The 14,285-nt window shown below is 57.1% G+C and overlaps 1 protein-coding gene and 1 long non-coding RNA gene across 2 annotated transcripts; one reads left to right on the top strand and one right to left on the bottom strand.

Moving 5' to 3' along the window:
- Positions 1-3,003: 3,003 nt before the first annotated feature.
- On the bottom strand, positions 3,004-8,816 carry TMEM271 (transmembrane protein 271). Its single transcript, XM_072810176.1, has one exon. It carries the CDS (start codon positions 8,787-8,789, stop codon positions 7,680-7,682), a length of 1,110 nt encoding a protein of 369 aa, XP_072666277.1. The 5' UTR covers positions 8,790-8,816; the 3' UTR covers positions 3,004-7,679.
- A 1,839-nt stretch (positions 8,817-10,655) lies between these two features.
- On the top strand, positions 10,656-13,694 carry LOC140623670 (uncharacterized). Its single transcript, XR_012023229.1, has 2 exons — positions 10,656-11,457; positions 12,718-13,694. It is a non-coding gene; the product is annotated as an uncharacterized lncRNA (long non-coding RNA).
- Positions 13,695-14,285: the final 591 nt, after the last annotated feature.

Here is a 14,285-nt window from a genome sequence, read left to right as displayed (position 1 = left end):
CTCAGCAGCTGAGCTCTGCCTTGGGCTCAGGTTGTGACCCCGGGGTCCTGGGATCAAGTCCCGTATCCGGTCCCCGCAGGGAGCCTGCTTCTCCCTCTGTCTGTGTCTCTGCTTCTCTCTGTGTCTCTCATGAATAAATAAAAAGTCTTTTTAAAAATAATAAAAGAGAAATATGGACCAAATACGGGGAATTTTAAACTTTTAAAATTTGGAATTGCAGACTGAATCTAAATAGTGGATTCCTGTGTGTAATTTCTAGGCAATACTTTATGTTTAATCAAAATAAAAGAAGCATGTACGAGAAGAGGCTATTCCAAGACCAGTAGGCAGCCACTCTCCACATGCAGCTATCGAGCATTTGAAATGCAGCTGGTCCAAACTAAGATCCGCTCTATGTGTAAAATATAGCCAGGTTTCCTGACTTAGTGTGAAAAAAAAAAGAAAGAAAGAATGTAAAATCTCTTTACCCTCTAGCTCTCCCAAAAGTGAGCGTGCACACTTGAATCCAGGCGAGTGGCAGGTTAGGGAGTGTGGGGCGCCCTCTGGAATTCCGGGCGTCTGGCCCAGCTGACAGTTGTTGAATGAAACGCCCAAAGAGCTGAGTTAGCAGGCTGCTGAGTTGAAGAGCATAGAGATGGGTGTGTGCAGGGCATGTGGACAGGATTCCGGGGTGGGTGATAGGGGTGGAGGCGGGCCAGCTCAGCCAGGAAGGGAAGATGCCGAATTTGGGGGAAAGGCTGAGGTTAGGGTCCTAAGGGATCCTGAAGGGGGCAGTGAGCAGGTGGTTGGCGGTAAGCACCCAGAGGTCTGGAAGGACATGGAGATTGTCATGCTGCCCACCCCATACCTGGGCTTAAAAACTCCCACAAATGCTGCTTGGAAACAGAACCTTGCGGCTGGAGTAAGGAGGGGCCTCGGGCACCAGGAGAGACTGAGTTCAGATGGCAGCTCTCACACCGGCTCCATCCTGGGCAGAACTGAGTTCCCGAAGTCTCAGCTTCCGCACCTGTAAAGTCGTTGTTTCCAGGATTAAACGGGGCAGTGAACCTAAGGTGCCTGGCCCATACCAGTGCTCCAGACACGTTGGCCGTGATCAGGCGATGCCCACGCCCCCGACGAGGATGATAGTGTGCACCCCAGGGTCCTCTTGGAGTCCCAGAGACAGGCCTGAGGTCTTCAGAAACCCTTGCTGGTTGGGCAAGTGAGGATGAAGCCTCTGATAGCCGCTAGGGCCTTCCTTCCCCAGCCTCAGGAGTGGATGGCGTTGGGAGAGAAGTGACGGAGCGCAGCAAGTGGCGAGCACAGCTCATGGCTGGGGCAGCTCCACAGTGGAGAACCGAAGAAATGCATTTAGGGAAAAATAACCCAAGTCACACCAAAAAGGTGAGAGGGACTCCCATGGACCTGTCTGCTAGGACGAGTGTGGGAATGCAGAGCTGCCCTAGCTGAGCCAGAACAAGGGGACACAGGGTCAGGGGACAGAGGACAGGCATGAACAGAAAGAACTGCATGGACCAGGGCTGGGAGGTGAGACAGTAGGCAGCAAGAAAGCTCCTAAGATGAATAAGCAGAGGCTGCCCCAAGGTCTGCAAGTGGCCTGAGGCACAGAGGCCTAGAGGAATCCCTGTCACAGAAGGTCACCTCCAAAACCTCCTGGAGTCCTGAAACCTTTGTCTCCCAGCTGGACGGCAGCCCCCCCGCCCAACATCCCATCCCAGGCACTGCGGCTCCTCCCGCCCCAACCCTGCACGGAGAGGAGAATGACATATGCCCGTCTGGATTTGCAAAATAATGCAGTTGCTGTGGCTGTTATCTCAAAATATTTGCGAATAAACCAAATATGACTTATTTTCAGAAAGTTTTTCCCCTTGGGCAATTAATTTTAATGTTTCGGCTTTTTTTAGAATATTCATCTGGATGATCTATTTAGGTCCGTAAATACCCGTGGTCTGATGAGGGCTCCAACAGCTTCGTCCTTGCACAGCACGTCCCAGGGAGGGAGTACCCGTCCTCTGAGGTCCTCAGCAGCTAGCCCCTTAGGGAGAGGCGTAAATGTTTCCTGCAGGAAAGAATGAGCAAACCACAAATCTCAGCAGAGCTCTGCGCCGGTTCAATATGGTCCCTCCAAAAGTTTGGTCCCCCCCAGATCATGGCCTTATTAGCAGATGACACTGGATTGCAGTGGGACCTAAATCCCATGAGAATGTCCTTGCAAGATACGGAGAAGGGCGCACGGAGCAGAGGAGAAGCAGTGATTGGAACGTCGAGTGTACAAGCCAAGGGACACCAAGGATCGCTGGCAGCCACCAGAAGCCAGAGGAAGGGTCTGGATTCGACTCTTCCCCAGAGTTTCCAGGAGGAACCAACCCTGCCAACACTTTGATCTCAGACTTCTGGCCTCAGACTGGGAGAGAATAAATATTTGTCCGTTTGAAACCATCCAGTCTGCGGCGCTCTGTGACAGGAGCCACGGGAACCGAATTCGAGCCGCGGGGACAGCCCGGAGCGTGGAGCCCACGCCCTGCTCCAGCCGCTCCCTCTGCTCTCGGGCTGCACCCGCACCCGGCGTCTGCCGCACCACCTGGTCACAGGCCCCCCAGCTAGCAGCCTCTCCTCGGGGTCGCCAGCCCCGGCGGCTCACGGAGGGCCTGAAGGCTCCTCCCCAAGATCTGGCTGCCCTTCGGGAAAAGAGCAGCCTTGGCAGGGCGACAGCGACATCCGTGTTCTGGGGAAGGGCCGCCCCGGGAGCGCGCGCAGGGGACTGGCCAGTAGCTAGGGTCAGGGTAAGGGCCACCAGGCCTTCAAGGCCGAATCTGGGGACCGGTGCTGGGGACAAAGGGAGGTGAGCTGGGCACAGCTCGGGTGCCCTCAGCAGCGCCGGGACAGAGGCCGAGTGGGCCAGCGTCTCGGTGGCCCCGGACGGTTCTCCCATCCCCCCCAGATCTGGCCCTGCTCGGCCACAGCCTTCAGGGCCAGGACAAGACCGGGAGTAAAGCACTGCTGTTGGTGTGTCTGAAGGAATGTGTTGTGCTTTAACACAAATTTTATTGATCCTGAAGTGACAAGACATTTTATTGACATTCTGTGGAGGATCAATGGCGGATAAAAACGCAGAACAGACATCAGGCCTTCCCTAGACGAGCCTTCCATATGTAAATAGATTCCCCCCTAAACATGGAGATTTTAAGACAACTGTTATAGACACAGCTCTGGGAACCCCCGGGGTTTCTCCTGCCACCCCAGGAAGTTCTTAAAGAATTCAGACTGGGGACACGGTGATTCACGAATACTCTTTTCCTAAGGTAATTTTCCCCATTTTGTGGGTGTTTTGTTCCTGTCAATCACTGTGTTAAAGAGTGGCAAATCAAGCAGATATTGAATCATCTGGAAAGTCAACCAGTTGGCATTAGACCACTGCCTCTATCTCATGTAAGAACAAGGACTGTAGGTATATGAGGTTTATACATACTCTTATGGAATTCGCTTTTCTTAAGGTCTCTGTCATTTAATTTTCTTTCTTGATAAGAAATCAGTGCTTTGGAGCAATAATATGCAGGCAGCCCTTGCTCAGAGGTGGAGTTGACGCGAAGGTGAGACCAAAGAGGCCAATACCCACCAAGCCGTGGCAGTATCTGTACCACACAGACTCACCCAAGCACCTAAAGGCTCAGCCTGCCCCACGCCACAGGCACCAGTGCCAGCACAGTTCTCCCATGGCTTGCGGTGCTGTGCTTGCATAGGGCAAGGGTCCACCCCGGTCTCCTCCCCCTGCACGTGACAAAGTGTGCATACCCGCCAGGTGCCCTCCAAGACATGCTCCCCACATGCAAATCCTACCACACTGCAAGGGGACCTGCCGGTCTACAGAATCAGGCCTCTCCAACTCAGACAACCCTGGACACCCCGGGCCGGGGTGGCCTGACCCTCAGACACTTCCCATGAGGCAATGTGTGTCCGTTTGCATGTGTGCCCGTGCATGTGTGTTCACACGTGTATGTGCATACATGTGCACACATGTATAGTGTGCATGCACGTATACACGTGCATGCACACGCATTTGTGTTTGTGTGTGCATGTGTGCCTATACTCATGCGTGTGTGTGTGTGTGTGTTGGGCATGTTCAAGGCCTCTGCCTGTATTGTGTCATGACACCAGCCAGGAGTAAAATGTTTAACTGCCAGCTGTGTGATCTTCATCACAAACGCTATCTGACTGGTTTTTTAAATGAAATGATTACTTAATTGAATTTCAGTCAAAAATTCAACTGTGTGGTTGAGATTTGCCACTCCCTCTCACAAAGGAAAGATATCTGAGACCCTGGGAGGGCCTGTTGATCGATCTAAGTAAACATGCCTGGTTTGGTGGCTACTTCATTTGTTACCTTAATTAAAATATTCCCTTAAAAATAAACAATCTTTATGTTTAAAATAATAACTTACAAACTCAGCATTAAGCCACGTAACAACGCTAAAACGTGTTTTGTTTAATTCTGGTACTTTGTCATAATCACGAACTCCCATCTGGCCTCCACCAGGCCCAGGCGTTCATTATTATTCTGAGAAGCAGAGTAAGACCATTTTAAGAAAGTTCCAGGGAGTGACATTATTTTCTAAGGAGCACAAGGAATCAATTTTAAACAACTAAAACTTATAGAAAGTGGAATGGACGTGCATGAGAAGTGAGTGCCTCGAAGCAGGTGCCCGTCAAGCAGGGCAAGAGAGGTCCCTTATTCTGAAGGAAGCTCAGTAGCTTCCATAATTCCCCACTCATTTCCCTGAGTGCTGATCTTTGGAACAATGGAAGTTTAGGGAGACTTGATTTAATTTCCTCTAACAAACTCTAAAAAATAAAACCCTGGTATCCCACATTATTATATCAGCCTCTTTAAAGTGGAGTTAACAATATTCGTGGATTTAGAAATGCTTGCATCTTTCAAACTCTCACCTAGTCTGTTGGTCACATAGAAGTTCGCCAGGGGAAAAGCAGCTGTCTGCGCACCCCAGATGCTCCCTGCTACCCTGGCCAGATGACCACACAGGTGGCCCCATGCTCCGGCTGGCTCCTGCGCCAGCCTAACCCTAACACCCCCACCTCATTCTCCCCATCACCACCACCACCACCACCACCTCCTCCTTTGCCTCTGTTCTATCCCAAGAAATTTCTGAAACTTTAGAGAGGTCACTGATTTTGATTGCAAATTTAAAAGATTCATAAGGCATATAAAATTTTAAGCTGTGCAAATCACGTAAGATGGAACATTTCAGAAAACAAGAAGGATTCGGGACAGTCTGACATCTTGTGTCCATGCATTTTGCTCTGTGGAGGTGGTCCCTGCCCAGTGGCCCTCCCGCCGTGTGCCCACCCACCCAGGGTACACTGGCCTAGCCACCTATGCTGTGTAGGTTCAGTGGCGGGTGGGGGTGGGGGAGTCCAGCCTCGCAGCTGTCTATGAGATCTCTGCTCCGGGAGTGCGGAGCGTCCCTGCTCAGGAAGCAGAAAACACCTGGCAATTCCTTCTTGATTTGACTTAGGTAGATGATGAAAAGCATCTTAAAAGCCACTTTTGGGCAGCCCAGGTGGCTCAGAGGTTTAGGGCCGCCTTCAGCCCAGGGCCTGATCCCGGAGACCCGGGATTGAGTCCCACATCGGGCTCCCTGTGTGGAGTCTGCTTCTCCCTCTGCCTCTCTCTCTCTCTCTGTCTCTCATGAATAAATAAATAAAAAAAATTTTAAAAAGCCACTTTCACTGCCGCTTATCACATTTTCTGCATAAGGTTGATGGCCAGTGGGCTGGTGGCGCAGGGGCATGAGAGGGGCCAGGCTGCGAGGACCAGCGGTGGGACCAGTTGGGCCATGCCCTCAGCCTGGCTGAGTCCAGAGGCTGAATATGGGCCAATATCTGAAGAGCACTCTGGATGAGCGCCTACTAAACCGGCTATGAATCATCCTCTTTGCTCAGGTAGCATCAACATAACAAGGAGGAAACACTGGCCCGTTGCCTCTGATCAGATCCCCCATGTTCCACAGTAATCGCCCAAGCATCGGCACGATGGATTTGCCACCTCCGTGGGTCAAGTGCTGACCGGTGACGGGTCTCCACTCGTCTGCATGGGCGTGGGACCTCCTCTCTCTAGTAGCCTCCCAGTGCAGCCGGGCCACCTGGCCAGGTCCCAGTTGGGATGGGGGCCTTGACTGTCAAGAAATTGGGAACTCTGGCTTTGTGCAAGATGCCCGGGAGCTGAGAAGAAGTCTCATCCCAGAGCCTAGACCTGGAAACTCCACCTCCGTCCCTAAATCTGGATACTCTCCCACAGTTAGAAGTGAACCCCTATGCACTATAAAGATACTGCACATAACTTATTTAGCTTTTGTCACCTGAAAGGTTTTTGTGTGGTGTTCACTCCTGGCAGAGCACCGGGTGTGTCCTCATCTCCCTTCATGGGAGGTGCACACTATTCAGGCCGAGCCAGGGTGGGGCTCTGCTCCAAGCACCTTAAGAATTATCAGCATTGCTGTCTGGTGCCACGATTGCAGCACATGCAGTTGAACTACCTTCTCCCCCAAGGCTCTGAGGCAGCCTGGCTCCCGGCCAGCCCACCAGACTGGATGGAAGCATATTTTGCTGTCACCTAGCATGCATTTCATATTGTGTGTGTAAGTATGCACACACATGTATATCCCAAGGATGTAAAAGTATGACCTTCACATCAATTAAGGCTATTTAAGGGGTGTGTTTCAGATGAAATGCCGTAATACGCAAAATCACCGGATTAATGAATTAATCGACAGGAAAATAATCTTTGCCAGAAAAACTATGACTGTGAATTTCCAAAATAGGATTGGCTTGTTCATATATATTAACCAAAAATAAGCTCCGCTTTGCAGTAGAAACCCCACCGCCAGTTTCCAAAAAAAGAAATGTCTGAAAGTTAGCTTTAGGAAGAGGTTGGTTGGAGTCAACCACCCAGCGCTACACGCAACTGCTCCAATTCAACATTTGTCTGACCAAATCGCGGGAGACCGATTTGTGTGTCGACACACCCGCTAAGTCCAATCGGATGAGTATCTCCAATAACATAGCAATTGATTTAATAAAGGAACTAACCAATTTTAAATTGCAATAAATTTACCAAACATTTTCACCGTTTATGGAGAGCTTTACAGTAAGAAAGTATCAACAAAAGCAGGCACATCCGTGTACAAAGTGTTGCTGTTGGGCGCAGTTTCGCGTCAGCCGTCCCTAACGCAGCGGCTGCTCCGTCCGTCCGTCCTCGCAGCCTGGGCCCTTCCTCCCGGGAGGCCGCCCTGGCTCTCTGAGCTCTCACCCTGGACCGGACTTGCCACAGAGAAGTGCGCTGGGGGCGAGGCAACCCCGAGACATTTATTGTAAACTTTAAAATGGAATCCGGGTACGAACAGACACAGAAAAGAAGGGAAACCTCCCAGACACAGAAATGGTGACAGCGGAGGGCCGGCCTGGGCGGCGGGGGCGTCCGCGAGCGGGGCCGGTGCGCCCCTGGGAGTGCAGCGCCGCGCGCGGGTCCTGCTCGCTGCGGGGGCCGAGGCCGGGGGCCGGTGGTCGGCGGGGAGGCCCGGGCCGGTGGTCGTCGGTGGCCGGTGGTCGGTGGCCCGCGGTCCGTGTGGCCCGAGGCCGGTGGTCGGTGGCCCGTGGCCCGGCGCTCAGCAGGCCCGGCCCGGCTCCCACGCGCGCCCCGCCTCGCACGGCGGCCGGCAGCAGTAGGGGTAGGAGGCGTTGAGGTCGGGGTCCGAGGGCGCGTAGCCCGGCAGCTCCACCGACGGGTGCCCCCCGCAGCGCACCTCCGCGCCCGCCTCGTCCCGCGCGTGCAGGACGCCCACGCTGATGTAGGACACGGCGTGGCGCGCCGCGAGGCCCGCGCAGTCCCCGGGGGCGGCCAGGTCCGACTCCTCCGGCGCCAGGATGGACGCCTCGCTCGGCCGCGGCTGCAGCCGCCGCCCCCGCCGCCCCCGCCGGCCCCGCCGCGCCCGGGAGGCCGCAGGCTGCGCGCGGAGCCCGGGGCCGCCGCGGGGCCGCGCCGGGGCCCGGGCCGCCCTCCTCCGGCCGCGCCGGCCGCGCCGAGCCTGCGACGCGCGGTAGTTCTTGACGAGCAGCAGGCTGAGCAGGCCCAGCAGGCACTCGAGCGAGTTGAAGACGGTGGAGAGCACCAGGCCGCGCTGGTAGTCCTTGAGCTGGCGGCACTTGGCGGACGTGGCGCTGTCCAGGGCGCTGCGGGCGCGGGGCGCGGGGGGCGCGGGCGGCGCGGGGGGCGCCGGGGGCGCGGGCGGCGCGCGGGGCGGCAGGCAGTAGTGGGAGTACTTGCGTTCCACGAGCGACACGGTGTCGCCGTCGATCACGGCGCCCGCGAAGGCGCTGAGGACCCCGAGCATGAAGACCAGGACGCCGAGCAGGAGCAGGTTGTGGCTCTTCGCCGGCCCCGCGGGCCCCGCGCCGTTCCCCGGCTCCCCGGGCGCGGCCTCCGCGGCCCCCGCGCGCGCCGCGGCCGCCCCGAGCCCCGGGCCCCGCGCCGGCCCCGCGAGCGGCGCGTCCCGGGGCCCGCAGCAGAGCAGGGCGGCGCCGAGCAGCGAGAGGCCGGCGGCCAGCAGCAGCCCCGAGTAGAAGGCGCCGGCGGCCGCCCCCAGCCGGAACGGCTCCCCGCGCAGCTCCGAGCCCAGCGAGAAGCACTTGAGGCCGACGGCGGCGGCGCTGAGCGCGCAGGCGAGCAGCAGGCAGGAGGAGAGCGCGGCGCAGGCCCCGCGGACGCTCCACTTCATCCTCCGCGCCCGAGCCGGCCCGCGCCCCGCGCGCCCGCCGCCGCCCGCCGCCGCCCCCGCCGCCTGCGCCTCCTCCCGGCGCCGCGCGGCCGGACCGCCGGCCTCCTCCTCATCCTCCCGCGTCCTCCCCGGCCCGCGCCGCCGCCGCCGGAGTCCGCATCCTCCGCCTCCCGCGCCGGGAGCCGCTGCGGCGCAGGACCGCGGGGCGCGCGCCCCCTCCCCAGCCCGCCGCGCCCCTCCCCGCCCCTCCCCGCCCCTCCCCTCCCCGCCGCCCCGCGCGCCCGGCCCGGCGCCGCCCTCCCCCGCCGCAGCCCCCGCGGCCCGGGACGCCCCTCCGCCGCCTCCCCGGGGAGAAGCGCCCCCCGCGTCTCCCCGCCTCCCGCCCCGTACCCCGGCCGCCCGGCCCCCCGCGCAGGGCGCCCCCCGGGCCCGCCCCCCGGGCCCTCCCACCTCCCGGGCCCCTAAGCCTGCGCCTCCCCGGCGACCGGCCCACGCCCGCCGCCCGCCCGCGGCCTGGAAGCCGGAGGGACTCAGCCTGCGGGCGCGGGAGAGGAGGGGGGAGCCCGGTGCCGGCGGGGCGGGGAGCCGGGGCGCAGGACGGCGGAGGCGGAGGACGCAGGAAGGGAGAGCCCGGGTGGGGCGGGGGCGGGGGCGAGGGGAGCCGGGGAAGGGCTGGGCCTGCGTGGGGGGGGGGCGGCGGCGGTGCGGGAGGCCGGGCCCGGGGCCGGGGGAGGGGAGTCCCGGCGCGCGGGGTGCCGGGGAGGAGCCGCGGAGGCCTCAGGCGCAGCCTCGCACGAAGCCCCTGCGGACCTCAGTCAGAACAGCCCTCCCGGGGCTCGGGCGCGTGACAGGTGATGCCGCGGAAGGCGCCCGGGGGCGGGGGCGGGGGCGGGGGGCGCGGGAGGGCGCGGGGCAGGAGGCGGCAGCGGCCCTCCCCGGCCTCCCGGGCCCTCCGCCTCCGACCGAGACCGGCCCTGGGTGGACCCGGCGCGGGGCTCCGGGGGGCTGGGCCTGCGCCGCGGCTCGCCCGCACCCCTCTGCGGCTGCGGCCTGGAGCCCGGGACCCGGGAGCCGGGAGCCGCCGGCCGAGGCGCTCAACCATCCGGCGCCGCATCCAGGGGGGCGGGCGCGGCTGCGGCGCTGGGGGCCCGCGGGGGCCGGGGAGCGGGCGCATCGCGGGGCGCAGGGCGCCGCGCAGCCCCCGCCGTCCCCGCCGCCCACCCGGGCTTCCCCAGCTCGCGGGCGGCGCCCCTTCCTGCCCGAGCGCCGGCGAGTCGGACGCGAGCCCCCGAGGCGCCCCGGGTCGGGGGCAGCGAGCCCGCGCGCAGGAGCCCCCGCAGCCACGGAACCCCCTGCCCCGTAAACGCAACTCGAAGGCCCTCGGTGCGGCTCCCGGGACATGTGCGTGGGACCGACTCGAGCCGCGACCGCGGTCGCCGGGCGGAGAGGGAACCGCTCTCGTGTATTTTTAGCGCGGAGTGCAGATTTTAGAACATCAGCTGAACCTCCTCGTCCGTCCCGCTCCTCGGCAGGATGACTTGCCAGAAAAGTGGGCATAGTGAGCCTCCTTTCACATGTATGGTGTACAGGTTCTAAAAGGACAGTGTGTAAATCAGCTTGTATAATAATCGTGGCACCCACGCGCGTGAGCGGAGTTGCCATGAGCTTACTTCCAATGATTATTCCGGTTTCCAGGGAGACGAGGTTTGCAGCCACCTCCGTGGAGAAGGAGGGAGCAGCCTCTCCATTCCCCTGCGTGCGCCAGCCAGATTGATTAGGCCTGGGGGCGGAAGTGAACTGACGGTGGCTCTTCCTCCGCCCGGATCCCCGGATCCTCGGGAGGAGGCCTGGGGAGGGGGGGGGGCGGGGGTGCTGCGGTTTAGGTTTAGGTTTTTGGTTTGAGATCTGGCCTCCTCTCTCCTTCGTGCCCCACCCCCACCAACCTCTGGCCAGACACTTCCCTCCCCTTGAGCACCACCTTGTTCCTTAAACTGATCATACCTCTTCCTGCCATGGGGCCTTTGCACGTGCTGTTCCCTCTTCCTGCTGCAGGTTTCCCTTGACGCATCCTCACCTGGCTCCTGCCTTCTTGTTCCTCAGATCTTAGCTTCACCTCACCAACTTTTGTTGGCTGCCTGCTGTCCTGCAAACACTGTAGAGTGCTTTGCATGGGTTTTCTTTTGTAGTCCTTGCACCAGACCCTGAGTCGGGTGGCCCTGTAATTCTCACACACGCTTTCTATGAATTAGCCAGTGACTTGTGGAGTCAGGGTTCAAACCCAGGCTCCATGCCCAACCTCCTTTCCCCCTGACCTCCCTCCCCTCACCAGACACCAGCCTCCCTCCCTGCTTCCCCTCCTCCCTGCCCCCCAGCCCCTCGCAGAGGCCCCCCCTAACAGGTGGGAACTCCTGGTGGTCTAAAGGTCTGTCCTCCCCATCAGATTAGCTGCTCACTGCAGGCAGGCTCCAGGTCCAACTGATCCCTCGCTCCTCCCCATCAGGATTCAGAACTGCCCTGGCTGTGTGGAATGAGTGAGTGAATGAATGAATAGGTGGTCAGCACTGACCCTGGGTCACTCTGTCCTGTGACAGAGTCTAAGTATCTGGTTCTGCTCATTGGAAGAATGCACCAGGCCAGCAGGCAGAGGAGGCACCCACCTGGTGTTGAGGTAAGGGAAGGCTGTCTAGGAGGGAGGTGGGAGGGAGGGAGGGAGGGAGTGGGTGGGTGGGTGCTAGGGAGGGAGGGAGAGAGTGGGTACTAGGGAAGGAGGGAGGTGGGAGCAGGGTGGGAGGGAGGGAGGTGGGGGACGGGAAGGGGGAGCCAGGCAGGGAGGGAGGAGCTGGGAGGGAGGGAGGGAGGGAGGGAGGGAGGGAAGGAGGGAGGGAAGGAGTAGGTGGGTGCTAGGGAGGGAGGGCAGGAGGAGCTGGGAGGGAGGTGGGGGCAGGCAGCAGGAGGAAAAGCAAAGACAGCAGAAGGGAGCTTGGACCGTCTACACCTCCAAAAATGTTGAGGGCAGAGAGCAGGTGACCTGCCAGAAAGGGAATTCATCCTGAGGGTGGGGAGACCCTAGAAGGGCAGGAGGATACTGCGGTCTGTATTTTGGAGGAACACTGCCCCGTGAAGACTGGGTTGAGGAGACAAGGCATGTGGGGGGTTCAGGAGCACTTGGGGTGCAGGTAGAAGGGTCCTACCCCATCGTGGTGTTATTGCAAGTATTATAATCTCTCCTGTTTGCTGCCTGGCGCTCAGCACATAGTCGCCTGTCTTCCGCCTCTATCTGCAGGAAGGAAGGGCAGCAGGCTGTGGTCCCTGTTATTTTTTTTAAGATTTTATTTATCTGGGGGAGAGAGAGAGAGAGAGCAAGCGAGCATGAGCAGTGGGAAGGGGCAAAGGGAGAGGGAGAAGCAGGCTCCTTGCTGGGCTCAGTCCCAGGACCCCTGGATCCCTGGACCATGACCTGAGCCGAAAGCAGACGCTTAACCAACTGGGCCATCCAGGCGCCCCTGTGGTCCCTGTTACACAGAGCTTCCTTTTAGGGTGACCCCATAACCATCCCTCTCTCACGGGGAGGGCCTCTCTGCACCTGAAGTGGTTTCTGACACCCATAACCCGGGGTGTGAACTGAAATGACCCACACACATTTTGAAAGCTGACTCTGTTGCTTTCCTGTGGAATCCTTTCTCCCAACCCCTGCCAGAGTCACCCGTGAAGCCCCTTCCCTCCCAGCCACGCAGCACAGCCAGAGGCGCCCCCTGGGATGAGCAGCTGTGGGCCACAGTGGGGTGATTTGGGTGCTCAGAGGTTGCTCAGGGGACCCACACTGGAAAGGAGCAACACTCCAGTGAGCAATGACTTTAGACAGGTTGTTGGGGAAGGAGGAGTGACTTCGAACATCACAGAGCCCTCCATGTGCCACATACTTTCTCAGGGACCAGTGTAGAACCTCCATGCGGGACACATCACTGCTAGGATTCTGAAGACAGGGAACCAGAGCCCAGAGATAAAGGCTCAAACCGATTATAACGGTAATCATGTATGAAGAGAAGGATATTTTCCCTGTTAGCTTTAAATTTCATTTTAATATTTAGTATTTATTAACATTTGAAATCCAGTCTCCTAGAGTACGGACTTCAGTTAACTTAGCTGATTCTAATTACTTGTTTTCGCATTTGTTTGTCATTTAGCTTTTCAGTATTTTTATTCTTTATCTTTTTAACTGGCTAAATAATAGAATTTTTCTTTTATTATTATTTCTCAGCCCCCTTTTTCCAGGAACAATCAATACTGATCTTCACTTATGGACGTAGTGTGTGCATTTATGTGCCAACATTGCATAGGCGGTGATTAATCCAAAAAACTCTCACAAAACCAGAGCCAGTGAGTTCTGCAAAACATGAGAATGTATTATTTTAAATGCTTTTATCTTGTGAAATGTAATAGATCCACAGAAAAACTCTATAATGTAACAGCTTGATGACTTATAAATGAGCATCTATATACTTGCCACCCAGTCAAGGAACAACATTGCAGGCACCTCCGCAATCACTGCCCTCCCTCCCAGGAAGGTTCCACTGGCTTCATTTGAAACCACTTTTCTTGTGTTTATTTACACTTTTATCACCTACACGTGTACCTCCACACATTTTAGTTTGGCTATGTGTATTATTTGGACTTCATATAAGTGGAATTATAGAACATGATTGCTGTACGTCAGTTTTTTTTCATCCAAGGAGATGCCTCTAAATTTTAGCCCTGTTGTTTTCTGTGTCTATAGTTCACTCACTTTCATGGCTGGATCCTAAGCCATCCTAAGAACATGCCACAGTTTATTTTTCCATTTTACTGATGATTTGATTTGACCGCTGATAGTTTGGGGATATCATGAATAAAGCTGTTGTGAACTTCCTTGCGTGTGTACTGATGTGCTTTGGCGTGCATTCTGTTGGATCCCGAGTAATATATCTGTTCAGATTTTTGTGCCCTTTTGTAGTGAGAATCAACTGGCGTGTGATAGCAATCACTCATTTTTAAGTGTACAATTCCATGAATTTAGATAACTGTACACGCCGCAGTCATGATGCGGGCTGTTCCAGCTCCCCCAAACCACCTCCTGTCTGCCCCTCTCCTCAGTCCAACCCCCTCACACCTGCTCATCTGCTTTCTGTGCTGTAGTTTTACTCTACAATTTCATATACCTAGAATCATAAAATATATATATTCTTTTATGTCTGGCTTCTTGCATTTGGCATAATGCTTTGTTTTTACCCATTCATTCATATTGCTGAGCCAAATTCCACCAAAATTTGCTTGTCCATTCACAAAATGGAGGCTACTACATTTTTTTCATTTGGAGTTAATTATGAATAAAGCTGCTATTAACATTCCCGTACCAGCCTTTTGTAACCCTATGTTTTCATTTCTCTCGGGCGTATCCGCAGGATATGGGATCAGGAGGTTGGATAGTAAGTCTGTCTTTGACTTTATAAGGAGCTGACA

Source organism: Canis lupus, chromosome 2 (genome assembly GCF_048164855.1).
Source record: "Canis lupus baileyi chromosome 2, mCanLup2.hap1, whole genome shotgun sequence".
NCBI lineage: Eukaryota > Metazoa > Chordata > Mammalia > Carnivora > Canidae > Canis > Canis lupus.
This window is presented reverse-complemented; position numbering and strand designations above follow the sequence as displayed.

What these genes read in the sequence shown, in the direction of transcription:
- TMEM271 (XM_072810176.1), bottom strand. Translation starts at nt 8,789, where the DNA reads ATGAAGTGGAGCGTCCGCGGGGCCTGCGCCGCGCTCTCCTCCTGCCTG.